Source organism: Gamsiella multidivaricata (assembly GCF_025024155.1).
Source record: "Gamsiella multidivaricata strain RSA 2152 chromosome Unknown BC939scaffold_22, whole genome shotgun sequence".
Classification (NCBI taxonomy): Eukaryota; Fungi; Mortierellomycota; class Mortierellomycetes; order Mortierellales; family Mortierellaceae; genus Gamsiella; species Gamsiella multidivaricata.
Window position 1 is genome coordinate 130,113 of NW_026251730.1, and position 24,123 is coordinate 154,235.

Below are 24,123 nucleotides of genomic sequence, written 5' to 3' on the forward strand. Positions count from 1 at the left end.
CATACGATTTGTGTGATGGGAAAAAAAAAAGCAACAGCGAACAGGGCTCTGTCTGGCCCTTTGTGCTTCCATGACCGTTTCCTCTTTTTTCTCATTTGTTCATTCATTCCGCTTGGACCTGTGTCAACTCGACTCATTCCTTTCTTCCTTCCCTCGGCAAGTGAAGCAAGATGTGCGCCACGCATTTATCTTGGTCTTTCGTTATCCATGGTGGACAGCCTTGGTATCTCACTATATTAAGCTCGTTGTTTTGCTCACTCCTTTTTTCTCTTTGCCGATGCATCGTTTTGGTGGCAACTCCGATCGTTCCTTGGTTGCTTCTACAGGTATCCGCATCTTCTGTGAATTGCATTAAATAAGGTCTGTAACAGCATCTACCAGTATCGGTGCGTATCGAACGTGTTGCGCTCTTGTCCTACTGTTGATCGAACTATAAGGCTTTTTTATCTGACGCTGTCTTTTTTTCTATGTGATAATGTGATAATGTGATAATGCAATAGGAGCGCCAAAGAGGAGTAAGCTTCTTTTGTGGTTCTGTAAGCAAGCATGAACATAAGTATATGAGTAAAACGTGAGCATACAACGATACGACCGAGTGCAAGCCCTGTGCAACAACGACACACCCTAAACAAGAGTAACAAACAACAATAAGAACAGAGGTACAAACACGGCATGAACAGGAGCCCAAGGCAGGAGAAATACACACACGTCCCAGGACCAGGACCAGGACTAGGACTAGGACCAGGAACAGGAACAGGAACAGCAACAGGAACAGGAACAGCAACAGGAACAGGAACAGGTCCAGTATTTGGCATAAGAGTCAAACGGGAAACACCACGAAAGATCAAAGCACGATATCATCGCAATAAGCACATGGAAGATTCGTCTCCCCTTTGCCTTTTCCCCTCTTTCCTTTTCCTCTTCCTCACCGCCGTAACTCGTCCCGCTGCCTCGACTTTTCCCATCTGCTCTAACTCGTCTCCTCTTCCTCTTCTTCTTCCTCTTCTTCTTCTTCCTCCTCTTCTTCTTCTCCTCCCACATTGTGAATCCTTCTTCTGCCTCTCTTACCTCTCCTTCTCTCACCCTTCCTTTTCCTTATCTTACCCCTGATTCTTTCTTTGTGCCAACCTCTTTATCCATCCGACACTTCGCGTACCATCTGCTCAGGGCAACTGTACCGGCAACGCTACTGCGAATAACAACATTTACCGATAACGGCCAGACACACAACCTTAACATCCTCAAGGACGAGGGCAAGAACGCCATCTGCTTTAGTTTCTACGCCCTGCCCTCACTGTTTTGAGCTCCCTCCTCTCCGTGCGACATCGGCAACCGTACGACTTAACACAAACGTCCGCTCAGGCAACACAAGAGCCGCTCAAGCAAGCAACAACCCTCGTCATCGTCCCTCCGCTCCAGTAGCGTTATCTAGTCCAAATTCTCAACCATCAATCAACCTTGCTCTCGCCCAACTGCCGGGGCAATCCCAAGTACCCTTTGCATCTTCCTCTCACTCTTTCTTCTTTAGCCCCAGCTCTATACATTCGTATAGCCTGCACCATCTGCATCCACCGCTTTCGCCGCCTCCACTACCACAATTTCATCCCTCGAGCATGATTCCGTACTATCCTGCTGTATATATCGGGCCCAACGGCGAACAGTTTCCCGTGGGATATCATCCACCGCCCATGGCTCTGCCCTATGAACAACACCAGCAGCAGCAGCACGCTTCACCTCAAAACTCGCGTCAATACCGCCCAACTGCACACCAGCACCAGCACCAGCATCATCCTCAGCATCATCCACGCGCGCAACAGCATGCCCTACACCAGCATTCTCAGCAGCAACATTCACAGCACTTTCAAGGACACCAGAACGGTCCATTTCCAATCCATGGGCCAACGAGTACGCCCCTATCTTTTGTGGGTACAACCATCAAGCCAACCAGCTTCTCTGGACAATCCACGCTCGAAAGCATCTCTACGCCCAATATGCACCAGCTCAAATCTTCTGCGTCACTCGGGAGCATAGGGTCCAGCTCTTCTGGATCCTCGGGCGATAAGGGCGATTCCGAGGGAGGCGATACATTCAACAGCCACGAAGACAGCAGCTCAACCAACCTTTCTCCCGCGGTTTCACTACCCGCCCTCCGTGCACCTGCCCCAGATTACCCCTCTCCGGCACAACCATCGGCCAAAACCTCCTTTCCGTCGTCTTTGACGGCCGCTGCTTGTACAGGGTCACAGCAGACACAAACGTCACACCACTCAAATCCTCCCAGCAGTTCCGCCTCTTCCGCCATGGGAACGATATCGCCAGCAGCGGTAGCGGATACAGGCACACAGGGAAATGCTGCTGTCTCTGATACCGGCAAAGCCAGCGCTCATATGACCCCTGCTACTGCTGGCGGCGGCAGCGGCAATGAAAACTACCCTTCTACGACTGATCCTGCGGCTAATACGTATGAAACGGCTGCTGTTCAGGGGCAGCAAGCAGAGGAAGAAGTTGTAGGCGAACGTGATGGGCTGCAGGAGCAACCGAAACAACAGGAAGCTGTATCTCCACCCTCTTCTTCACAGCACCAACATCAACAACAGCAACAACACTTACAGCAGCCATTCGGACAATACCCCAGCCCTTACTCTGCCCCACACTCAGTTGGTCCACACTCTGGCTCACACCAATCGCCATATCCTCAGCCCTCCCATCGATCTGCTCCTGCATCCCCTTACTATCCTTCGCGTCAAAATCCTAACCACTCCAAGCCGCTCTCAGGCCAGCAAGGTCAAGGGCCCGGTATTCATGGTGCAATGGCCCTCCCTCAGGGCCCTGCCCCCAGTCAGCAAGCTTATGGAGCACCTCCCCCCTTCTTTGGTCCTACCGTCCCTCCAATGCCGCCCTCACCGGGGTCACGTCGTACAGCTGTATACCCGGGCCAGGCACCGGTCCCTCCCGGATCACATCCATTTTCGATGCCAACTGGCGGTCGGCCTGGTCAGCAGTTTCATTCCCCATCAGGCTATAAGCAGCCCTTTACGAACCAAGGATACCCGCAGGATTTTCAACATTCGGGATACTACGCGACACCCGAAGGCTGGCATCAAATTCCCACGCCCGCATTACAAAAGAAACCGAAGGAGCTGGACAAGGCGATGTGGGTGGGTAACGTTCTAAACGATACAACTCTCGCCGAGCTGCAAGCGATCTTTGAGGCTGAACCGACAGAGGCTGAGGGAGATATTCAGCACGACATACCAGAGGTAAAAATCATCTATCTCAATTAATCCATACTGTGCTCTGAGGCGATATTATACAGTTAGCATGAAATCTCATGTCGGTTTGTCCTTCTATGCATTTAATCCTACAGAGCATATTTATTTTGTCGAAATCCAATTGCGCGTTCGTCAATTACTCAAGCCACGAGGCGGTCGATCGTGCTGTCCAACGATTTCACGATAGAGAGTTCAAAAACACTCGGCTTGTCTGCCGGCCTCGAAAGGACCCGGGTTCAGATCCATACTCGAACAAGATCGCGTCTCTTGGCCGATTTCAGCACCAGCAGCGCCACCCACAGCATCAGCAGCAACATGAGCAACCGCCATACATACCGGATTCCATGGGATACTATGGCAGTGACCAGCCTTTGTTAACGCAACGCTTGGAGACTGGCGATAGCCACCGCGACATCTCTGAGGTGCAAAGCAGGATGGAGAGGATGCGCCTGGAAGGCGGCAGCCCGATGCTGGATAGCTCTTCGAGCGGAGGAGAAGGCTCGACCTTAGGTCCATCTCAACACAAAGAGAGAGGAAGCTCGAAAAAGTCGCGATCCACCACATCTCTGGAGTACGCGGAGTCACGGTTCTTTATTCTAAAGAGTTTGAATGAGGAGGATCTTAAGCTGAGTGTTCAATATGGAATCTGGGCTACACAGGACCACCTTGTACCCATCCTCAACGAGGCGTTTTCGGTATATCATAACGGTTTCTCATGCGTGAAAATCGTCGGTGTGTACATCCGGTCTTGTATTGTAAATGGTTTGCTAACCTTTAGTGTTTGATCCCTTTTCTTGTGTTCCCGTGCGCCTTTTTTTTTTAGAACACGAAGAACGTGTACCTTGTATTCAGTGCAAACAAGAGCGGCGAATTCTTTGGCTATGCTCGGTAATACCTTTGGAGCCCTCTACCATGACGCCTATCCTTGTTATTTTCATTCTTGAGGCGAGTTCTGCGAGTGTTACATCCGTGACGCTGACTATGACCTACATTTGGGATCTTCGTGTGTCTATAGAATGCTAGACCACATCTCCACAGAGAATGAGCGCGCAATTACAACAGGCAGAGAGAACGAGATATGGCAGCCAGCGACGGAAGATCTTCCATTGTCGCCTGAGATGAAGGCTGCCATGCTGGCGGAGATCGAGCAGGCAGCCAAAGAGGGTCGACAGATCACAAACGAGGAAGCAGCGGTCATTGCCCGCAACTCGACGACCACAAAGTCCTGGGGAATTCGATTTCCTATTCAGTGGATGCACGTGTAAGTGTATGGACGAAGCAGATGTGCACGTTCCCCGACCACGTTTATGGCAAATGTTCAAAGTGCAATAATTGATTACGTGAGGGTGGTTGTTGATATGTGCATTTTGTTATTTATGTTCAATTAGTCATAAGGTCCCGTTCTCAAAGACGACGCACATGTTGAACCCGCTGTACGAGAATAGAGAGATCAAAGTTTCGAAGGATGGGACGGAAGTCGACCCAGCCATTGGGGAGCGGCTTTTGGAACTGTTCAAGAAACCAAATTGCAGCAACCGACGGGGACGGAGTAGCGTGAGCGGACAGGGTAGCAGGTCTGACTCCGATGGTAGCCGCCGATCCAGTGTGGCAGAAGAATTATCGTCGCTTGCACCTCCGCAGTCTCATAGAAGCGCATCATCACGACGGTCTAGTATCATGAGCACCCGATCGGCGGGATCCGGAGGCGGTGACAGACGCACATCCATCGATCCATCGCGGGCACCGGGCTCCAGCTACAAAAACACGCATTCGTCTATGCATATGACGAACAGAGGTCATTTCAGTGGCGACGTAAATCAGCCGTATTCAGGTGCAGGTGGCTATCGGGGCTCCCCTAGACATGGTCACTTTGGATCACACAGCAGCCATGGATCAAACACCTCACAGGGACCGTTCGCGGCGGATCAGTATCCGGATCAGCAAAGATCAGGCTGGGGCAACAAACCAAACTACAGAGGTGGTGGTCCTGGTGGCTACGGTACTTCATCCATGAGTGGCGCAGGAATGCAAGGAGGCTTTTACCAGCAGGATCACTCGCCAAATCATCGCAAGGGCGGCTCTGGAGGTCCCGGCGGAAAGTACGGCTCGTCATACCACCCATCGTCTCAACACGGTGGATATGAGAACCCGCCCTTTCACTTACCACATGCACCTCGGCGTCATACAGGACTTCAGCACCATTCCTATCCTGGTTCATACCGGCCTAATATGTCTTCGCCTGCTGCTGATCCGTCTCTGGGCGGAAACTCTGGATATAAACATGATGTAGGAGGCGCGCCGCCAGGATCGGGTGGCCCTGCAGGTCAACAGGATCAAAGCTATTCTGGCAGATCGAGAGGTGGACCTATCCCGCCGGGTGCACACATTCCACCGAATCAACTCGGAGGACAGCCCATTTTGACTCATCCAGGCGTATACAATGGACAAGGGCCACCTGTGGGATATCCTGCGCCATTTCCTCCTCCAGGATATCCGATGATGCCACCCTACATGGGATACCCGTATGTTCCTGGTCCCAATCCATTTATACATGGTACAATTGCGTGGCATCCGGGACAAGGGCCCCCCATGCCTGCGGGCATGATCTCTGGCGCAGGAATGGTGACCGGTCATCCGACATCAATGCCTATGATCCCTGGAGCAGGGGGCGAAGGAGGACATGGCATGGAAGGCATGGTGCCATTATTTGGATACGATGGCGTTGCGTATGGGTATGTACCAGCTGAAGAGGCATACCATCAGGTACGTGTTGAATGTATTATTGCGACTGACCTTTTACTCGTATGAATGGATTGAGATCTGGTCCTTACACATTTTTTTACATTTTTTATACTATTGGCGTTTTTCATAGTCGATGACTGGGTATGGCTACATGTCTCACGATCCTCATGCTTCTGAGCAAGCAGATGTGGAGGCGCACATAAACAGCGATGAAGAATTGACAGGAACAGGTAGTAAGGGGAATGACCAGGGAGCGGACGATGCTGGCGTCACAACGGAGAATGTCGAGGAAGGTTCTGAGAGCCATGATCAGAGGGGACGCCAGGCCCAGTCGCAATCATTTACAGACTCTGCCAAACATGATACAGAAGATCGGCAGCAAGACTATGCCTCAACGTCAGCAGCCTCCGACCAAGCAACAAGTGGTGCAGGGGATGATGTCGTCGGAAAAGAGGAACGATGACACATAACACCCGTTTGAGAGCTAGAAGCAGAGAGAGTCGCAAGCTTGATGCAGCTGCAGGGGAGGGATTGAGATGAGGTATTGACGACTTGTCAGTAGAGAGACGAGCACAAAGAGATGAAATGAATGAAGAGAATGAAGAACTTTCTTTTTCTTTTAATACTCTGCCGATGACTATACTATGTGTGCTAAATATTGATCTACGGGTAGTTAGTCTTTCAATGTTATGAAACACCACAAACTGCTTCGCCCACGTTCGTCAGCTCAAGCGTCCTATTTTTAAATTGGCAAGGGCAGTAATATCATGCTCGAAGCGAAGCCTTTGAGGTTTTTGACTCTCTACTTATTTTATTGATAGCGTCTTTGTGTATGTCTATGGATGGATGATGCTCTATAGCTCAGAGTGCGGGGGCGTGGTGCCTTCATTCTCAGTCAAGTAGTACTGAAGACAATCCTTGAAGGAAAACTTGGGCAAGTTCGCATAAAACTGATCGTACTTCTTGTTCAGCGCATCTTTCAACGACTTCACGCTCTTATGATGGTCCTTATCCTTCTTATTCGTGTCTTCTTCGCTCTTTTGGGCGTGGATCACTGACCAGGGGTCCCTGCAGGTCGGGCCTTTACAAGTCCTCAAGACATTCAACAACGCATCCAACCGGTTCAGTAGCGAGGGTTTGGTCTCCTTGTAGACGTTCTTCACCTGGAAGGGATCCTTGACGAGGTCATAATACTCCTTCTCGCCCGTGCACCAGACCGTGTACAGCAAGTTGTATCCTTGACCGATCAGCCTCACAGACTTATAAGTGTTCGTGTTAAACCTCGCAGTCGTGTTCTCCATAAAGGCCGCAGACCAGAACTCGACACTGAAAGCCTCGGTCGGCTGATCCTTCCCATAGACGGCCTTGTTCTCGAGCACGGGGATCGAATGGGCATCCAAGGCCTCGGGCAGAGAAAGTCCAGCGAGTTTGAGCACGGTCGCCGGGAAATGGGTGTGTGTGGCGACTGCGTTTGATTTCTGACCCTTGGCGACGCCAGGCCCACGGATGATGAATGGAATATTTGTATCTTCCTCATAGGCGGTCTGCTTACCCGCAAACATCCGGTGGGTACCCAGGTGATATCCGTTATCGGTGGTGTAGACAATATAGGTGTTCTCGAGCTGTCCATGTTCCTCCAGTCGCTTGATCACACGCTCGACCAGCTCATCGGTCGCTTGGAGGGACTGCAACCGTGCACGATACGTTGCATCGATCGCCTCGACCTGCTTCTCATCCAACCTCGGAAGTGTCCCGATCCAAGAGGGCTTATCGTTCTTCTCCGGATTAAAGCTCGGATGTCTCGGTGCCTTGGCTCCCTTGAAGAGCCCTTCATGTCGTTTCGCAGGCACCGGAGGCGTGAATACGGTCCCATTCGGTGTCATCCAGACCTCGTCGTGCGGGGCCGTTGGGGAGATCACAAACAGCCACGGTGTAGACTTGTTCTTGGCAAGCCCGTCCAGAATGGCGATGGACTTATCGGAGATAATGTCGGTCTGGTAGACACCCTCGTGCGCCTCGAGGGGTCCGTTGTTGGTGGCGAAGACCGGGGAGTAGAAGGTATAGATGTTTGGAGCAACGAGAGGCTCCCAATGGGCGGAATCGAATCCCTTGGGGGCTTGTTTCAACGAGGGGGAGACGCCGTTGATGAATTTCCCGATGTAGTTGTTGGAGTATCCTGCGGATTGGAGCCATGTCGGGAGCCAGTCCTGGTCAAGTTTCTGGGACACAAATTTTGTGTAGGAGCCTGTCGATCGAGAAGTTAATAGAGGAAGGTATGAATTGAGGGCTTGTTGCATCGGTAGTACTTCAGTTCGTGGACCATTCTTTTTAAAAAGGAAGTCTCGATAACGCACCATGTGGAGGCGACTCATCCGTAACGTTATGATTATGCGCAAACTGGCCCGACCACAACGACACCCGGCTCGGACAACACATTGCTGTAGTCGTATAATAGTTCGTGAACTCTGTGCCCTCGTCTCGGAGGTACTTCTTCACCAGCGGCAAATGCTCCAAAGAGTCCATCCTACGGTCCTGGTCGTCCGTCAAAAAGACCAAGAAGTTGGGTTTCTGGTGCTCATGTCCATGGTCGTGTCCATGCCCGCGGCGACGGTCGTCCTCGATGGCCTCGGCCAGTGGGTCCTGTGAGGAGGTGGAGGAAGAAGCGGTGGCGACAGAGATGAGATGAGAGAAGGAAATAATGGCGATTGGCAGAGTTGCCAGGAATGTGATCGACTTCATCGTAAGAGTGCGATAAGAAAGTCTTATTCGGTGAGGTGAGGATTCTTCTTTTTGATGGCGATGAAGAAGCTTATGTGAAAAAAAGGACGAGGATTGGTGCTCAAGTATTTATGCGTTTTAGAGCGCGTCCGAGTCGCGGGAAGCGTCCAGGTTTGGGTGCGCGAGATATCCATCAGGGACATGACCTGATGGACGGGCTTACCCGTCCCCGATGGGGCTCTGCTGTTATCTTGTTCTGGTTTCCCTAAAGAGAGCTTCATGGAACGCCACATACGCGCGATGGTGTCAACGAAGCGGTGTTTGCAACAGATCTCGCGCAAGCACGCGTTTTTTTTTGTATTTTCTCTCTTGCATGAACTCTAATTGCATATGGCATGCAGGGTCATGGATGTGGGTAAAATATAAAAGTGAGGCTCCTTGTGGTCGGTAGCGCACTCCATCCTCCGTTCGGATCGCGTCATCCTAACGGAAAATGGATATAATTTTTTGGCGAGCGACGTGCTAGAAATCCTCAGTTTCTCAAAGCGGACACGGATGTAAACCAAAAATACAAATTAAAAAAAAACCTCCCAGAAGGATAGACATGGGCTCGATAGCGCCTTGCCAACCTGGCTTCTGAGGAACAGAAGGGGGAGAGGGGAGACAGTCGGAGCGACATGGAGGAGTAGGGGAAGTGGGGCTTATTACGCGAGATCTCTCCATCCTTGGAACAGATCTCAAAAAACTTTGTGGGCATTAGAGTTCAAAATTGCTTACCAAAACCGGTTGCGTTCACTCGCACATGGCGACATTTTCTTCACACTCGACACCATTTCTTCCTTCGCAACGTCTGCAGTGCGACGTTCTCCCTTTGAGCGCGGGGAAGGAGCCATTAGGTTTGTGCATTGTATACCACATCATGCTCCCTATCGCTACTAATCGCTGATGCCTCATAGACTGCCCCTTTCATGTTGAACGACCACAAACAGCATCAAGAAAATACGGGTAACGGTTGAACCGGCCCGATCAAAATGAAATGATATCTCGTTTTCGTTCGTCATCTGGAATCATTCCCTTACCGCCTATTCCTTGCATGGCTGGGCGACACACCATCAGATAAGCACTTCTGCGAAACAAAATGTGTACGAAGATGGATACACTCAATCGATTTGCAGTGTCGGTCATGTTCTATGGTGCTACAATGCGGACGAAAATGTTCCCTGTGTTCGCATTCGGAGACGAAATAAAACGACCGACCATTTTTAAGTATGGACGAATACTGACGGTGAGAATGCTTTATTATAGGTTATCGATGGCCAAAGATGCCTGGTGTCGATAGTACTTTATCTGCTTATAAGAAGAAAATAGTTGAGCAGTCGTCTCTCTAGACACACTGTCCTAGCGACTTTTACGCCTGTTTTTAAAAAGGCTACGCGGTTTTCTTGTTCCTAACGGACAGAGCCATTGCGGACAAGCACACATCTGAAAGAGCAACTTGGGTATAACTTTGCCACTGAATTATGCCCGTTCATCTGCAGTTCTAACATCGAAAACAGGGACAACATGGTGAAAGCAATTCTAATTGGCCAGCAAACGTGCACTATCGATCGCCATAGTCGATATTTGGCAACGTGCAGCTCAGAAACGCAAGCATACGTTTAACCTGCTCAACACAACGCATGTCGTATCCATCGCAGAGAAGAAAGTTTATCTATACATGTACGGCGCGTTTTTTTTAAAAATGTATATATCCATCTATGCAGGTGAACAGCCTGGAAAACGCTTCAGTTTGTGGCCAACGATGAATTGCCTCCGCATGAACTTGCAAAAGAGTTTCTAGTTAAGGCGCCACATCAGCTCAGGGAACTAATGGATCTGGATAGCAGGAAACCGAAGCTGCGCTCATTATCGCCGCCCCAGCTACCATGCCTACTCCAGTTACAAGCTTGAGCACTGCCTCTACAGCTACGTCTTCTCGACCTGGAGCATCCTACTCTCCTGCTCTTCATCAGCCATCGGCCTTGTTGATGCAAACACAACGGGAGCCCCGTCCGGACAGGTCTGGATGGCGGCCGTGATAGGACGCCGGGGCCTCATCGTCCCATCTCCCCCACTTCTCCAGCTGGCACCATTTCCATCCCTCTCTACCTCCACATCTATCTCCCCCTTGGAATTTCTTCTACAGAAGCGTTATCTCGTAACCGTGGTATTTGCGACAAAGTATAACATCTCTCTTTCTCACCTTTTCTATCTTATCTTTCTTTCTCGCGTGTGTCTCTGTGCCAATATTTTGGAGGCAAAGGGGTAGTTTGCCGCGTTTGCTCCAATCAGACCCCTTTGAGAATGGGCCTTCTCGCACGCACGGAGCTTGAACCTGAATGGCCACCACGTTGTTCGCGGTTCTCACCCGTTGCCATGCTGTGCAACCTTCACGTTCCTGTTCCGTCCATGTCGTTCTATTTTCGCTTCTTATCTCGGACCTTCAATCCTTCTTTTACGCGTCGTTTCTGCCCTCCTTCATAGTTTCCGTCAGTTCCCCTGCGCACACAAACGAACGTGCCAAAAAAAAAAGGCGTTTTTCTTGGTCTGCAGTGATACATTCTTATAATGGGAATGGGAGGGGTGGGCACCGTGCAGAATGTCCAATTTTTAGGTGCCAGCAATATAGAAAAGAAACAAAGCACATGTACAACACGCGTTGGACGCACTATGCGTTCGTACTGAGTTCGTTACTATCGTGTTTTCCTCATACTACAAACCTGCCGGCCGAACTAAACAAGCGCGAATGTCTGCAGTGTTATTGGTCCTTGTGCATACTCTTTGAATTGGCTCTCCAGCAAGTAAATAATCTCAAACTCAAAAAGTCTGCCAACAGCTGCCTGTGTACCTGACAATCACATCAATTAGCACGTTCCCTGATGATGGACCAAGTATCAGGATCGAGGATGGCCGACATGCCACAGCGCGATGGTATGTCTGTCGTCTTCTGGCAGTTAGACATCGCCCATGGATCCCCGCTGCCACCGTTGCTGACCGCGTTGCATTCTTTTTCGTGTTGAACCTTCCCCCCTCAGACGCGAGCTCATTGACCCAAAGTTCGCAGTTCCGATTCACTACAGCAGAGCTCAAAGACTCTCTAAAACCCTCAGTCTCACAGCCAACTCCTTCTCCAGTAAGAGGAAACGCCGCCAGGCGCAGACTGCGTTCCTCTGGAACATCATCGCTATCCCAGAGTCGAAGCTATTCCGCGGGATCTCAGGGCAGCAGGCAGGCATCACAGAAGAATGTATGGATAGCGCCTCAGGAGGAGTCGACGCCTATACCCAAGATGAAGAATAAGTCTGCTGGTGAAAACCCGTACAGACCTCAGCACCAGCAGCAGTCAGCACCCCAATGGCTAACAGAGCTAAGCTCTAGTAACGCAGATGATGATGATGATGTCGAGGTTGAGGTGGACGGCAAGCGCGTAAGGAGATCGAACAGTGGAGGCAGTAAAGACGATACAGGCAGTGAAAGAAGCGATAGCGATCGTGCAACCGATCGGGATCCGATCTTTAGCGACCGTCTCAACGCGTATATTGCATCGTACGAGGAGGACGATTATCATGCCGAACCCGTTGGCTATTTTGTTCAGCGACAGGAGCGGCCATCTATACAACGATCAACAACACAGTCGACCTCTCTTTCACAAATACAGCCTGGACAGCGATTACCTTCTCATTCGCCATCTTTAGAAGTTGAGCAGGGCTCTATCGTAGATTGGACCGATGATTTGTTCGAGGAACAAGGCCGGAGCATGGACGCCGATGAGGAGCTTGGAGATGCTTTGGAAAGCGTACTTCCGCTGATTCAGGATACGAAGCCCTCAGAGGGCTCTGATCTTCTTTCTTCGCGGGGTCCGGAACGTGAGCCTTCAAAGATTTGGAAGATCAGTTCATCTTGTAGTAGCTCAAAGGTGGAGCTGCAACAGGACCAGGAACGTATACAATTGCAGGACAGTCGCATTGTTACCTCAACAAGGATCGCCACCAATGTATCCAAAGACAAGCTGGAGTTCAAAGTCCAACGCAGGGAGGATAAGACCCAATCAGGAACACCACCACGCACAGGACCCGATGCTTACTCGAGACAAACTAACCCATGGCGGACACAGTTCCTTAGCTTCACACACAACTCGTCACCCAGGGAAGGCGCCAGGGCAAAGGGACAACAATCCAAGGCGCTACCGCATCAAGCCGTGATCCAATCGAGCCAAGGATCATCGCCTGGAATGAAGGATTTCTTACAAGATAAACGTCGGTCCTCGCTGGAAGCCGTCATGATCCCTCCAGTCGCCAAAGAACCAGAACCGGTCAAGCTCAAGCCAAATACCAAAGCGACCGGTGTGACGAAGCCCAGAGCATTGATCGAGGTCCTGCAATACGTGGAGATCCCTCGTTTCACGCGTCGGCGTAAATTAGTCAAGTCGAAAGTGATGACAGAGGCGCATCAAGAATCTCAGGAAGAGAAAATGCGACCGTCCGGTGCGAAGCGGCCACGGATAACGAAGGCTTCGGACGAGGGATGGAAGCCGGAAATGAACCTGGATACACCACAGGAGACAAAGATATACCGCGAGGATGTACAGGAGGCGAGGGTGGACAATGACGAGTGGCGGGAGGATGCCGCTGCGGAAATGGACGCCAGCGATCATGAACAAGGGCAGGACCAGGAGCAGGACCAGGATGTGATAGATTCTGATGCCAGTGACGATGAGCAGATGTCTTTTTCGAATAGACGGAGGAAGAGCGCGTTATCGATAGCGTTGGAATCCCCGGATTCTCGAACTGCGTCTCACGATGATGGTCTGCCTGATATATCAGATGCAGCTCCTATCGTTGCGCGTCCAATTCCGAGCATTAGTAGCAGGCCTATATTTGTTGTGCAGGGCAAGGGTCGTAATCGGGTGGTATCAAGAGAGCCGCGCGACTATAGCTCTGGGCGGCAATTAGGGTCGATAGCCGAGGACAAGGCCATCTCCACGGAAGATGACGGTGCAAGTAATGATGACCCATGGGATGTGAAGCGGATCAGGTCCATATGGAAAGCCCATGGGTTCCGATGGCCGTTTTGGACAGGGGACGAAGGGTCTTTCGAGCCAGAGCCGTATTCGTCCAAATTCCTGTTCGGCACCGCACTTCCTTTACCCAAACAGAGACAGAACTAATTGTAATGGCCGTTCTTTCTCTCCCTCTCTCTGTCTCTGTCTCCATCCCTCTATCTCTTTTTTTTTTATTTTTTTATTTTTAATGCATACTTGTATTCTAGCTCTCAAAACAATGCATATTTCCCTCAATGTTTGATTCCATCGATGTTCTACAGCACAGCGTTTGGCGATTTATTTGCAGCATTAAGTCTAGAGCAGCGGCTGGATATCGTAAAAGAGGCAGCCATTGGTACTTGGCCCTTCCCACTCTCGGTTGCCGGATGTTGTAATCATATATTTACAGGTAGGATCAATATCTAACGTGCGAAGACAAGCATAGGTATGTTAGTAAACACTACAGAGTCGCGTTTCTCCCTGAATCGCACTGAGACAGTCGTTATCTACTCTTTCCACTTACGGACGTTGGAGATGAGTCCTCCATGGTGGCCAGCGATAATCTGGAATGGACGCAGGGAGGACTTGGAGCCAAGCTCCGTAATGTTCCATAGGCGAATATTATCCTGAGATGCACTATTAGATATGCAAAGCGGCAGTAAAAATGGGCAGATATGCCTTTGGGGTTAGAAATCGATAAAGGAAATGATGAAACTGTTTCGCTCAAAGTTTGCACGCAGTAATATATCTTCTCTTCGGTTGAGCATACCAGACAAGATGTTTGTTGTTGGGCATGCACTTGACAAAGGACACGGGTCCCGAGTTGGCGGGCATCCTGATCGACTGGATAAATCTCCCTTCAGCGAAATCCCATTCGTCCACTAATTATTCGAAAGGTCGGAGCAGGATGTTAGGCCAAAAATCGTACATCTCGGGATATACTACCGGTGAACGAGAAAAAACAGTGCCGGGGGATGAGCTGTACCTGTTCCGTTTCGTCTGCCACAGTATATCCGCTTTCCGTCCGCGCTCCAACATGCCGAGAGACACCATGGCGGCACCTTTTCCGGAGGCATCAGCTTTCTCGGGATCGAAGTCGGATCTCTCCTGTCCCATAGACAAATCATGCCATCTACACTTGTTGACATCAAGACGGCATCGTTGCTACAGTTTGCTGTAGGACTGGACATGTCCATGGTAGCCACGGGCATTTCTGTGGGCTGGAAGTTAAGGGATGAGATCTGGGAGCCGTGTCCGCCGTATGTCCGTACTACCGCGCCGTTGTTGAGGTCCCATTGCTGCAAGAAGAATGAAATGACAAAAGATGAGACGAAATAAAAAAAAAAAAGATCGTATGTCAGTTATGTCGTCCAAACTTTCGTCGAGTTCATGATGCTCTTCAAAAGCTTAGAATCATACCAGAACGCTGTGGTCCCAAGAGCCACTGATGAAACCTTGCTGATCCGGCGTCAATTTAATCGCAGACACGGGTGCTGTGTGTTGTCGGAAAACATGGTGACAAGTTCCTTCCTCATGTCTAGGTGTCCAGAGGTTGATCGATCCACTCTCCAAGCCCGAGAGTGCAAAAACGGCCTCAGAGTGGCAATCAAGACTGTATACGGCCGACATTTTGGACTCTTCGCCAAAGGGAGATGTCGCCCTGAGTGGTTGCTGTTGCGTGACTGATAATGTAGCTCGATCAGCAAAGTCTTCCTGTTTCATAGTGATATCCATATCTCCAGCAGTAGATGAGCTTGCTCCTGGCGTAGCCATTGTTAGTCCATCCTCGCCAAGGATAGGCTGCACTTTGATGGGTTGCTCCTCGTTTTCCCAGTATGAGGTCAAAATTCCTGCCTATTAGTTTTTTTCCGCAAAAACCCCCATCCGTATTAGTGGTCGATTTTCACGATTATCCTGCTCTGGTCCAGGTCCATGAAATAGGCCATCGTGAAGCAATAGTACAGTGGTACCTTTGTAACAGAGTCCACTTGTCCATGCCGTTGTCCCTGTGTGAGCATGGTCTTGCCGTTCATCGAGGCAAAGAAATCGTATTTCCGGATATATCCATCTTCTGATCCAGTAAAGACCCAGCGCATACATTGGGTTGCTGCCATGCAGTAGATGTTGCAGGGGTGTACCGCCAATACCTAACCAGCGGATGGGAAAAGATATACATATCAAATAAGCTGTCTGTGGAGTGAAGTAGGATACGGGGGGCTTTACACCCATTTGACAAGAGATAATTGCAAGGCACAGTTGCAAGATACAGTTGCAAGATACGGTTGCTTACACATGGCATGATATCGAAGGACTTGCAGTCAAGAACATTGGGCTGTAATATCAATGGCGTATGTGTCCTGACAGCTGTTGTTTCCGCTGCAGACTCGTCTGGCTGTGTCGAAGGAGCTGCATTGACCGTGGTATCTAATGATGTGTCAAAAGAGCGAAGAAAGAGACAGACGGAGCAGTATGAATTCCCTTGTTGCTGTGTTAAGGTGGCAGGTCGAAGAAGAGAATGAGGAAAGTACCATCGTCAGCCTCGCCTCGGTCGGAGCCATCGTCGGTCCTGTTGTCGTCATTCTGGGTGAATTCGTCTTCGCTCTCGTGCTCCGAGTCCATGCCAGCGTGGGTCGTGTTGTTGCGCGTTTCGTGTTTGGAGATGGGTGTGTGAGTGTGTATGTGCTGGTAGTGTGGTTCAAGAGAGAGATCGGAGAGTGCCCTTAAGAAGCAGGAGGGCTGTGTTCCTGTCGGGGTTTCGGCGCAGACAGCCACAGCGACGTGGGGGGCGAATGGAGGGGTCAGGCGGCGAGACCGGGACTGAGACTGAGACTGGGCTGAAGGGCAGCGCAGAGGATCCTCTCCATTCAATGGACACTTCACCACTCATCCTTTCACACCTGCATGCATCACCTCTATCCTCTTATCACTCGTGAACTTGACCTGACTTGACTTGACTTGATCCTTCCTCCATCATCATCTCATCCCGTATTACTATTCTCATCCTTTCACCATCAACCATCGTAAGAACACTCTAGCATATATCACTTCTCTCTCTTTCTCATTCTCTGTTTCTGGATCACTCACCACCCTCTCTCTTTCTCTTTGCTTTGCAGCCATCGTGTGTCTAGCTTGTTGAAAGGCAACGAGTGACAGCAATGCGAGGCCTCTCCACCAAAGAGTCCGATTACTCGGACATGAACATCCCGCTGACGGCTGCAGAGGAGACATACGGATTCGACCAGGGCAGCAACAGCTCGCTGCACTCACAGTATCCTCCCGACTCTTCATCCTATGCCAGTCGACCCTCGGGCCCACCATCCAACAGCCATAAACTCCACAAGGTACCCAATGCATTCGCTTCCTTCATCGCCAATTTCATGGGAGGGTCATCCGGCAACCAGGATGGGATTCGCGTCATTTACCTCAACAACTCAGAACGCAATGGCCAAGCAAAGTACCTCCACAACCGCATCTCCACGTCAAAGTACAACTATTTCACCTTCCTGCCAAAGTTCCTCTACGAGCAGTTCTCGAAATACGCCAACATCTTCTTCTTGTTCACGGCTTGTATTCAGGTAAGGGCCCATACCCCAGCTCAGTGTTCGCCCTCCACCGTCCTGCTATCATCAAAGACCTGAGCATCATATTCACGCTTCAATTGTTGCTACATCGCCGCGTAGCAAATCGAAGGTGTCTCTCCGACATCACGGTTCACCACGGCAGTGCCACTGGCCCTCGTGCTATTTGCCACAGCTGTCAAGGAGGTCATGGAGGACTTTGTAAGTGCAGTGATCAATTTTGACTTGACATTGATTTGGAGCGCCTCTCCTGGCTCATTCCAGCGCGATCCAGAATTCACACTGGCTGCCTAAAGAGGTCAAGCAAGCGCACTGCTGCTCATGAACTCCAATGACTTACTGCTAGTCTGCCCTGCATGTCCCTATCTCCTAATAACAAACAAAATATCACCTGCTCCGTCTCCATCCCCCTTTCACCATAGAAACGGCATGCCTCTGACAGCGAGACCAACGTAAGACTGACCAAGGTCCTGCACGGGAGTACCTTCGTGCCACGCCCTTGGCACGCTGTCAAGGTTGGCGATATTGTGCGTGTGGAGGGAGGTGAGTCCCTTCCCGCAGATCTGGTTTTGTTGAGCTCGTCTGAGCCCGAAGGGATGTGTTACGTCGAAACCAGCAACTTGGATGGGTAAGTTGGCATGTCTTTTCATCCGGTGAATGCATATCAGTAAGCATTTGATGCTAATATTGATCCCTTGCAATAGAGAGACCAACTTGAAGATCAAACAAGCACTACCGGAAACAGTGCACATGCTTACGCCGCACGATGTATCTCAACTCGGGGGCTGTATCCGATCGGAGCAGCCCAACAACAGCCTGTACACGTTCGAAGGAACTTTGCTTATGAATACCACTCACGGAAATCCAAAAGAGATGCCGCTAGACCCTACCCAAGTGCTTCTCCGAGTATGTCGCGATCAATTGAATGGAAGGCGTCCTTGAATTCCTGAGCAGAAACTAAACTATCGTTCGATTTTATTTTTTTTATTTTTTGGAAATGCAGGGAGCTCAACTTCGCAACACCAATTGGATCTATGGCGTGGTTATCTTTACAGGACACGAATCAAAACTCATGAGGAATGCGTCGGCAACCCCGATCAAGCGCACTTCAGTGGAAAAGATGACCAACGTCCAGATCATCTTTTTGTTTGGTATTCTCTTGGCCATGTCTGTCGCCAGTGCTATTGGCAATATGGTTCTCACTAACAGAAACATCGCCCAGCTTTCATATATCGAGGCAATGCCATCATCCTGGTCGGATTTCGGACTCAACATCCTCACCTTCCTGATTCTGTACAACAACTTGATCCCTATCAGTTTGATGGTCACCATGGAGGTCGTCAAGTTCTGGCAGGCGCAACTGATCAACTCGGATCTGGATATGTATTATGAAAAGACCGACACTCCAGCACTTGCGCGCACGTCGTCTCTGGTCGAGGAGCTTGGACAGATCGAGTACATCTTTTCGGACAAGACGGGAACGCTCACTTGTAACGAGATGGAGTTCCGTCAATGTTCAATCGCGGGATTAGCGTATTCTGACGTAGTCGAAGATGGAAAGCAGGCGCACATCGAGGACGGAGTGGAGGTTGGCGTTCACGACTTTAAGCAGTTGGACGCCAATCTTCGCAATCACCCTAGCAGCAATGTCATCAACGAATTTTTGACACTACTTGCTGTGTGCCATACTGTTATTCCTGAGCGCCAAGAGAACAACCCATCAGGTACTTGCCATCCCCCATATTTCAGCATTGTCTTTTTATTCTCCTTGTCTTTGATATGCCGACTGACGCTTTGCTCGCCTGATGCAACATAGAGATCGTATACCAGGCATCTTCACCAGATGAGGGAGCGCTTGTTTCTGGAGCTGCGACACTCGGATATCAGTTCACGACTCGCCGACCACGCTCTGTCAACATCCAGGTTGGAGGCAACGATCTGCAATATGAGATTTTGAATGTGTGCGAATTCAACTCGACCCGCAAACGCATGTCGACTATCGTCCGTGGGCCCGACAGAAAGATCAGGCTATACTGCAAAGGCGCCGATACCGTCATTCTGGAGCGCTTGGGTTCTGAAAACGAGTTCGTTGACGCCACCTTGCAGCATTTAGAGGACTACGCGACAGAGGGTCTCCGTACATTGTGTGTCGCCATGAGAGAGATTCCTGAGCATGAGTACCAGCACTGGTCCCAGATTTACGACCGCGCAGCAACGACCATTCAAAACCGATCTGATGAGCTTGACAAGGCAGCCGAGCTGATCGAGAAGAACTTGTTCTTGCTAGGGGCCACTGCTATCGAGGACAAATTGCAGGATGGAGTACCAGAGACGATCCACACATTGCAGCAGGCTGGAATCAAGGTCTGGGTCTTGACCGGTGACAGACAGGAAACTGCCATTAACATTGGATACAGTTGCAAGCTGATTCAGGAGGATATGTCGCTGATCATTTGCAACGAGCAGACGCACTGGGAAACCAAGGAGTTTTTGGAGACCAAGGTCAAGACCATCAAATCAACGTTCCAGCGTGGCGACGACATTGAGCCGTTGGCACTCATTATCGATGGCAAGTCGCTCGGATTTGCGTTGGAAAAAGACACTGAGAAGGTTTTCCTGGAATTGGCTGTGCTCTGCAAGGCAGTTGTTTGCTGTCGCGTATCCCCTCTTCAGAAGGCGTTGGTCGTCAAGTTGGTCAAGCGTAACTTAAACTCGATTCTGCTGGCTATCGGAGATGGTGCGAATGATGTGTCGATGATTCAGGCCGCTCATGTGGGTGTCGGTATCTCAGGGTTGGAGGGCCTTCAGGCTGCTCGAAGTGCTGATTTTGCCATCTCACAATTCCGATACCTGAAGAAGCTGCTTCTCGTCCACGGCGCATGGAGCTACCAGCGTCTGAGTAAGCTGATCCTGTTCAGTTTCTACAAGAACATTTGTCTCTACGTGACGCAGTTTTGGTACGCGTTCTACAACGGTTTCTCGGGGCAGACGGTCTACGAGTCTTGGACAGTTTCACTCTACAACGTCGCCTTAACGGTACTACCTCCGTTGACAATCGGTATCTTTGACCAGTATGTCAGTGCAAGGATGCTGGACCGCTATCCACAGATGTATATGCTTGGTCAGAAGAGCGAATTCGTAAGTTCGATGTTGCGTTGACGGCTGAAGCATTTGGTCTGCGTAGGAGGAGAAGGGTTGCTAACACCGCGCGTCACTTTATGTTGTTGTTTCATTCTATAGTTCAACGTGAAGACGTTCTGGGGCTGGGCATTCAATGCGATTTACCATTCCATCATCCTTTTCTTCGCCGTCGCATTCATCTTCCAGAATGACCTGATCATGGTCAACGGCACCATTGGAGGCGAATGGATTATGAGTGTTACCCTCTATACAGCAGTCTTGGCAACCGTGCTCTGGAAGGCCGCCCTGGTTACGGAGTAAGTGCACGGGATACTCTCCGATATTGAGCTTTGCTGTACATACCTCTCGATTACCAACTCAGCTTTCCCCGTTGTCCTTTATTTTAGCTTGTGGACAAAATACGCATACATCTCAATCCCCGGATCGATGATCTTCTGGATGGGCTTCTTCCCATTGTTTGCGATCATTGGCGCCCAAGTCGGTCTTACGCCAGAGTACTTTGGTATTGTTGGTCCATTGTACAGCCAGCCTGTCTTCTGGTTGACGATCATTCTGTTGCCTCTGTTCTGCAACCTCCGCGACTACACTTTTAAATAGTAAGCTCGCTTGTTTTCATCTGCTATATCTTTTGAACGAACAGCATATTCTTGCAACAGAACGTCGGCTCACCACGTATCTATTCCTTTAACGATGCAACAGCATGAAGCGTACATTCTTCCCAAGGACGTATCACTACGTACAGGAGATCCAAAAGCTCAATATCCCAGACTACCGGCCACGCATGGAGCGGTTCCGCAAGGCGGTGCACAAGGTCCGCAATATTCAGCGTCTGCGTCGCAACCGCGGTTTTGCGTTCTCTCAGAATGAATCTGGCACAGCAAGGTTAATTCGCGCATACGATACTACAGCACAAAAGCCTATGGGTTAAAGGAAACACTGGCCAGCATGCTACGCTGCTGTGCTGTTGTGTGTCGATGAATGTACTCTTGGAGTGCTGGATGAAGTGCGCTTCAGTTGTCCCAGCCTGCTCGCTTAGATTTTCTGTTGTTAATTAAACATACTACTTTTCTACTCTAAACACAATGGTTCAGTTGTTGAGCTCGACGCCCACGCGGTTCTTCCAAAAAAAAAAAAAAAAAAAAAAAATTGCTTGTGGGTGCATACTTTTCAAAGATAGCGTTGTGCCAATACCACTGTTCGTGCGCGTCTGTGTTCGTAATGATGTCATTTGCTAGCACCAATAGTCAAACGGTGTGGGGTAATGAGACACAGTCTGGCCAGTGCGCATACACGCATTGGATTATGAGAGATACAAAAAAAATATGTAAAAAAAAAAATCGCGTTATGGAAGACTAATATGGATCTAATAATATAGATCCTCAGTTAGTACAACTTGGGGGACGCATTTCGGAACCATTCTCTTTCGTCATCTTCACCGCACGCATTCTTTCCCCAACGCGCACTATCCATTCACCATTTCACACCTACCATCGCATCCTACACAGACATACATCCATTCCCACATTCATTCGCGCAATTGCTCATCTTTATCCTCCCTCCTTTACACACACGCACACATACACACATAAATACACACAAGCACACAGGCACACACATACAAACACACAAACACAAACATACGCGCACATACACGCACGTTGTTCATATCCCGGAAGGTAGAGCAATGGCACCAGCAATACCACTGGCAGAGGCAAAGCCATAAAACCCCTGCTGAAAATTAAAAAAAGAAAAACGCCTCTTTCATTGACCGAATTGTAGGATATCTGTGTAAATAGTCAACTTGTACAGACAGTAATCACCACTTCAACTCAACATGGCTAGCCGAACACAAGGTGGACGGCCCGTGGCCCGCGCTTCGTCGCGCAAGAGCACGACCGCCACTACACCGGCCCTTGGCGCCCCAAAGAGTATTTCGCCACCAATTGACCAAAGTTCCTACATGTCAACGGGCGACACAGAGCACGGTAACCACCTGAAGGATGGCATTGACCATCATATCGTTGAAAAGGATGGACGCGACCACCACCATATTTGGTACCAGGATTTCGCCGGGAACGAGGATCAGCTTCAAGCGAACATGCATGCTGCAAACCAGTTGCAGCGATCGAATCGACGCGAGGATCAGTCAAGGGGGGATAGCGGTAAGACATACAATCTGAGAGGCGGACGTCTTGTCCGACAATTGGCCACGCCTTCCGAGTCTTCGTCAGGATCTTCGGCGAATCCTCGCCAGGTCCGCCGATTCAGCCCCCTTGCAGCGCGCAGAACCTCGACTTCCTCACCCAGTGAAGAAAGCGCTACCTCGGCTGCAAAGCCAGATCACCAGCTGAGCATCCATGTCCCCCCTCGCGAGCATGAGCACCACATGCTCGATGGCCAGGATCACCATGGAACCGAGGACGATGGCCGAGACCATCATCACATCCGATTCAGTGAGAATGATCACATCCGCTTCAGCCCATCCAAGGTAGGGGAAGGGGAGGATACGGAGAAGGAGATGGATGAAGATGATATGGAGGACCAAGGCAGCGCCATGAAGGTCGACTCGGATATCGAGGGACATGATCCCGGTCTTTTTACACGCGCCACCAGTGCGATTGCCTCGATGCTCTTCCCCGGACGGACCAGCCGAAGCCCTTCATCCACGGTGAGCACCGACTCTGCTTCGTCTCTGGACCGTGGACACAGCCAAACCGTGATTGAACCGCATGGTGTTCCTTTGCTAAGCGTGAATACGAACGTCAAGAGCAAAGACGGCCAGCACCCTACCTTGCACCGCCACCAAGGCAGCGAGAGTACCACGCCTATGAGTACCTCCTCGAGTACAATGGCGAACAAGAACCTACTCGATGACCTCCGCAGGCGCGCCGAGGAGGACGAGTCCGCCACCCGTGAACTGAGGGCAAAATCTAGTCTCGATCGCGAGAAGGCCCGCGAGGCCATCCTCTTGCTCGACAGCGATGTCGTTCTTCTCCAGAAGCACCTCCAAGAAAAAGAAGAATCCCTCCGGGATGCCGAGGCCAATGTCGTCGAGTTCCAGCAGGTCACCAACCGCGCCGAGGCCCTGACACGCGAGATCCACGAGCTCGAGATTACAATCCGCGATCTCCGTGTGGACCTCCAGCAGAAAGAGAAGGCCCTAAGGGAGTCGCAGCTGCAGTCGAAAGAGGACAAGAAGATGGCGAGAGAGTATCAGAAGACGCTGCAACATGAGATTTCAAAGCTGAACAAGGACCTGAAAGCCAAGGAGCATGTGCAAGAGCAGGCAAAGACGGTCCAGAGAGATCTGGATGAGGCCAACAAGCAGCGAGCACGCTTAGCAGTCCAAATCCAGGAATTACGTGATATGCTCATGGACCGAGAGATGAGACTGAGGGGGTCCCAGGCCACCATCCAGGACCTCGAGAAGAGCCACCATGCTCATACGGAAGAGGCCTCGAGAATGTCGAGCGAGCTGTCAGAGCTGAAGAAAGGGCTGACCGATCGAGAGCAAAAACTCAAGGCATGCTATGACAAGATCACGACCCTGGAGAGAGCGCAGGAGAAAATCCAGTTTCTGGACCTGGAGCTC

At 50.4% G+C, this 24,123-nt stretch overlaps 7 protein-coding genes across 7 annotated transcripts; 5 read left to right on the forward strand and 2 right to left on the reverse strand.

Annotated features, from left to right (window-relative positions):
- The first annotated feature begins 586 nt into the window (after positions 1–586).
- BC939DRAFT_115553 (uncharacterized protein) lies at positions 587–1,362 on the forward strand. The gene has a single exon (XM_051549955.1). It carries the CDS (start codon positions 673–675, stop codon positions 1,108–1,110), a length of 438 nt encoding a protein of 145 aa, XP_051413657.1. The 5' UTR covers positions 587–672; the 3' UTR covers positions 1,111–1,362.
- Positions 1,363–1,372: 10 nt separating this feature from the next.
- BC939DRAFT_115557 (uncharacterized protein) lies at positions 1,373–3,363 on the forward strand. Its single transcript, XM_051549956.1, has one exon. The coding sequence runs from the start codon at positions 1,614–1,616 to the stop codon at positions 3,282–3,284; it is 1,671 nt and encodes a 556-aa protein (XP_051413658.1). The 5' UTR covers positions 1,373–1,613; the 3' UTR covers positions 3,285–3,363.
- Positions 3,364–4,126: 763 nt separating this feature from the next.
- BC939DRAFT_115564 (YT521-B-like domain-containing protein) lies at positions 4,127–6,677 on the forward strand. The gene is made up of 3 exons (XM_051549957.1): positions 4,127–4,533; positions 4,661–6,035; positions 6,145–6,677. The coding sequence occupies exons 1-3, from the start codon at positions 4,289–4,291 to the stop codon at positions 6,475–6,477; spliced, it is 1,953 nt and encodes a 650-aa protein (XP_051413659.1). The 5' UTR covers positions 4,127–4,288; the 3' UTR covers positions 6,478–6,677.
- Positions 6,678–6,816: 139 nt separating this feature from the next.
- Positions 6,817–8,585, reverse strand: BC939DRAFT_409508 (alkaline-phosphatase-like protein). The gene is made up of 2 exons (XM_051552908.1): positions 8,369–8,585; positions 6,817–8,259 (listed from the first exon to the last, which is right to left on the reverse strand). The coding sequence occupies exons 1-2, from the start codon at positions 8,535–8,537 to the stop codon at positions 6,869–6,871; spliced, it is 1,560 nt and encodes a 519-aa protein (XP_051413660.1). The 5' UTR covers positions 8,538–8,585; the 3' UTR covers positions 6,817–6,868.
- A 2,814-nt stretch (positions 8,586–11,399) lies between these two features.
- BC939DRAFT_447091 (uncharacterized protein) lies at positions 11,400–14,028 on the forward strand. The gene is made up of 2 exons (XM_051555046.1): positions 11,400–11,702; positions 11,807–14,028. Exons 1-2 carry the CDS (start codon positions 11,651–11,653, stop codon positions 13,936–13,938), a joined length of 2,184 nt encoding a protein of 727 aa, XP_051413661.1. The 5' UTR covers positions 11,400–11,650; the 3' UTR covers positions 13,939–14,028.
- On the reverse strand, positions 13,962–16,494 carry BC939DRAFT_447092 (WD40-repeat-containing domain protein). Its single transcript, XM_051555047.1, has 8 exons — positions 16,341–16,494; positions 16,103–16,236; positions 15,783–15,959; positions 15,232–15,666; positions 14,798–15,110; positions 14,582–14,693; positions 14,336–14,448; positions 13,962–14,234 (listed from the first exon to the last, which is right to left on the reverse strand). The coding sequence occupies exons 1-8, from the start codon at positions 16,429–16,431 to the stop codon at positions 14,128–14,130; spliced, it is 1,482 nt and encodes a 493-aa protein (XP_051413662.1). The 5' UTR covers positions 16,432–16,494; the 3' UTR covers positions 13,962–14,127.
- Positions 16,495–17,189: 695 nt separating this feature from the next.
- BC939DRAFT_395524 (uncharacterized protein) lies at positions 17,190–21,459 on the forward strand (the record flags this gene model as incomplete). Its single annotated transcript, XM_051552231.1, has 9 exons — positions 17,190–17,387; positions 17,493–17,591; positions 17,813–18,018; positions 18,095–18,296; positions 18,394–19,114; positions 19,207–20,528; positions 20,631–20,827; positions 20,918–21,127; positions 21,231–21,459. 9 exons carry the CDS (start codon positions 17,190–17,192, stop codon positions 21,457–21,459), a joined length of 3,384 nt encoding a protein of 1,127 aa, XP_051413663.1.
- Positions 21,460–24,123: the final 2,664 nt, after the last annotated feature.

Excerpts from the sequence above, each read along its gene's own strand:
- BC939DRAFT_115553 (XM_051549955.1), top strand. The coding sequence starts at position 673 with ATGAACAGGAGCCCAAGGCAGGAGAAATACACACACGTCCCAGGACCA.
- BC939DRAFT_115557 (XM_051549956.1), top strand. The coding sequence starts at position 1,614 with ATGATTCCGTACTATCCTGCTGTATATATCGGGCCCAACGGCGAACAG.
- BC939DRAFT_115564 (XM_051549957.1), top strand. The coding sequence starts at position 4,289 with ATGCTAGACCACATCTCCACAGAGAATGAGCGCGCAATTACAACAGGC. Across the intron at positions 4,534-4,660 it reads CCTATTCAGTGGATGCACGT|TCATAAGGTCCCGTTCTCAA; the intron begins GTAAGTGTATGG and ends ATGTTCAATTAG. Across the intron at positions 6,036-6,144 it reads CTGAAGAGGCATACCATCAG|TCGATGACTGGGTATGGCTA; the intron begins GTACGTGTTGAA and ends CGTTTTTCATAG.
- BC939DRAFT_409508 (XM_051552908.1), bottom strand. The coding sequence starts at position 8,537 with ATGGACTCTTTGGAGCATTTGCCGCTGGTGAAGAAGTACCTCCGAGAC. Across the intron at positions 8,260-8,368 it reads GGATGAGTCGCCTCCACATG|GCTCCTACACAAAATTTGTG; the intron begins GTGCGTTATCGA and ends CTCGATCGACAG.
- BC939DRAFT_447091 (XM_051555046.1), top strand. The coding sequence starts at position 11,651 with ATGATGGACCAAGTATCAGGATCGAGGATGGCCGACATGCCACAGCGC. Across the intron at positions 11,703-11,806 it reads CGACATGCCACAGCGCGATG|ACGCGAGCTCATTGACCCAA; the intron begins GTATGTCTGTCG and ends TTCCCCCCTCAG.
- BC939DRAFT_447092 (XM_051555047.1), bottom strand. The coding sequence starts at position 16,431 with ATGGACTCGGAGCACGAGAGCGAAGACGAATTCACCCAGAATGACGAC. Across the intron at positions 15,667-15,782 it reads AAGTGGACTCTGTTACAAAG|GCAGGAATTTTGACCTCATA; the intron begins GTACCACTGTAC and ends AAAAACTAATAG. Across the intron at positions 14,235-14,335 it reads AGGACTCATCTCCAACGTCC|ATATTGATCCTACCTGTAAA; the intron begins GTAAGTGGAAAG and ends TTCGCACGTTAG.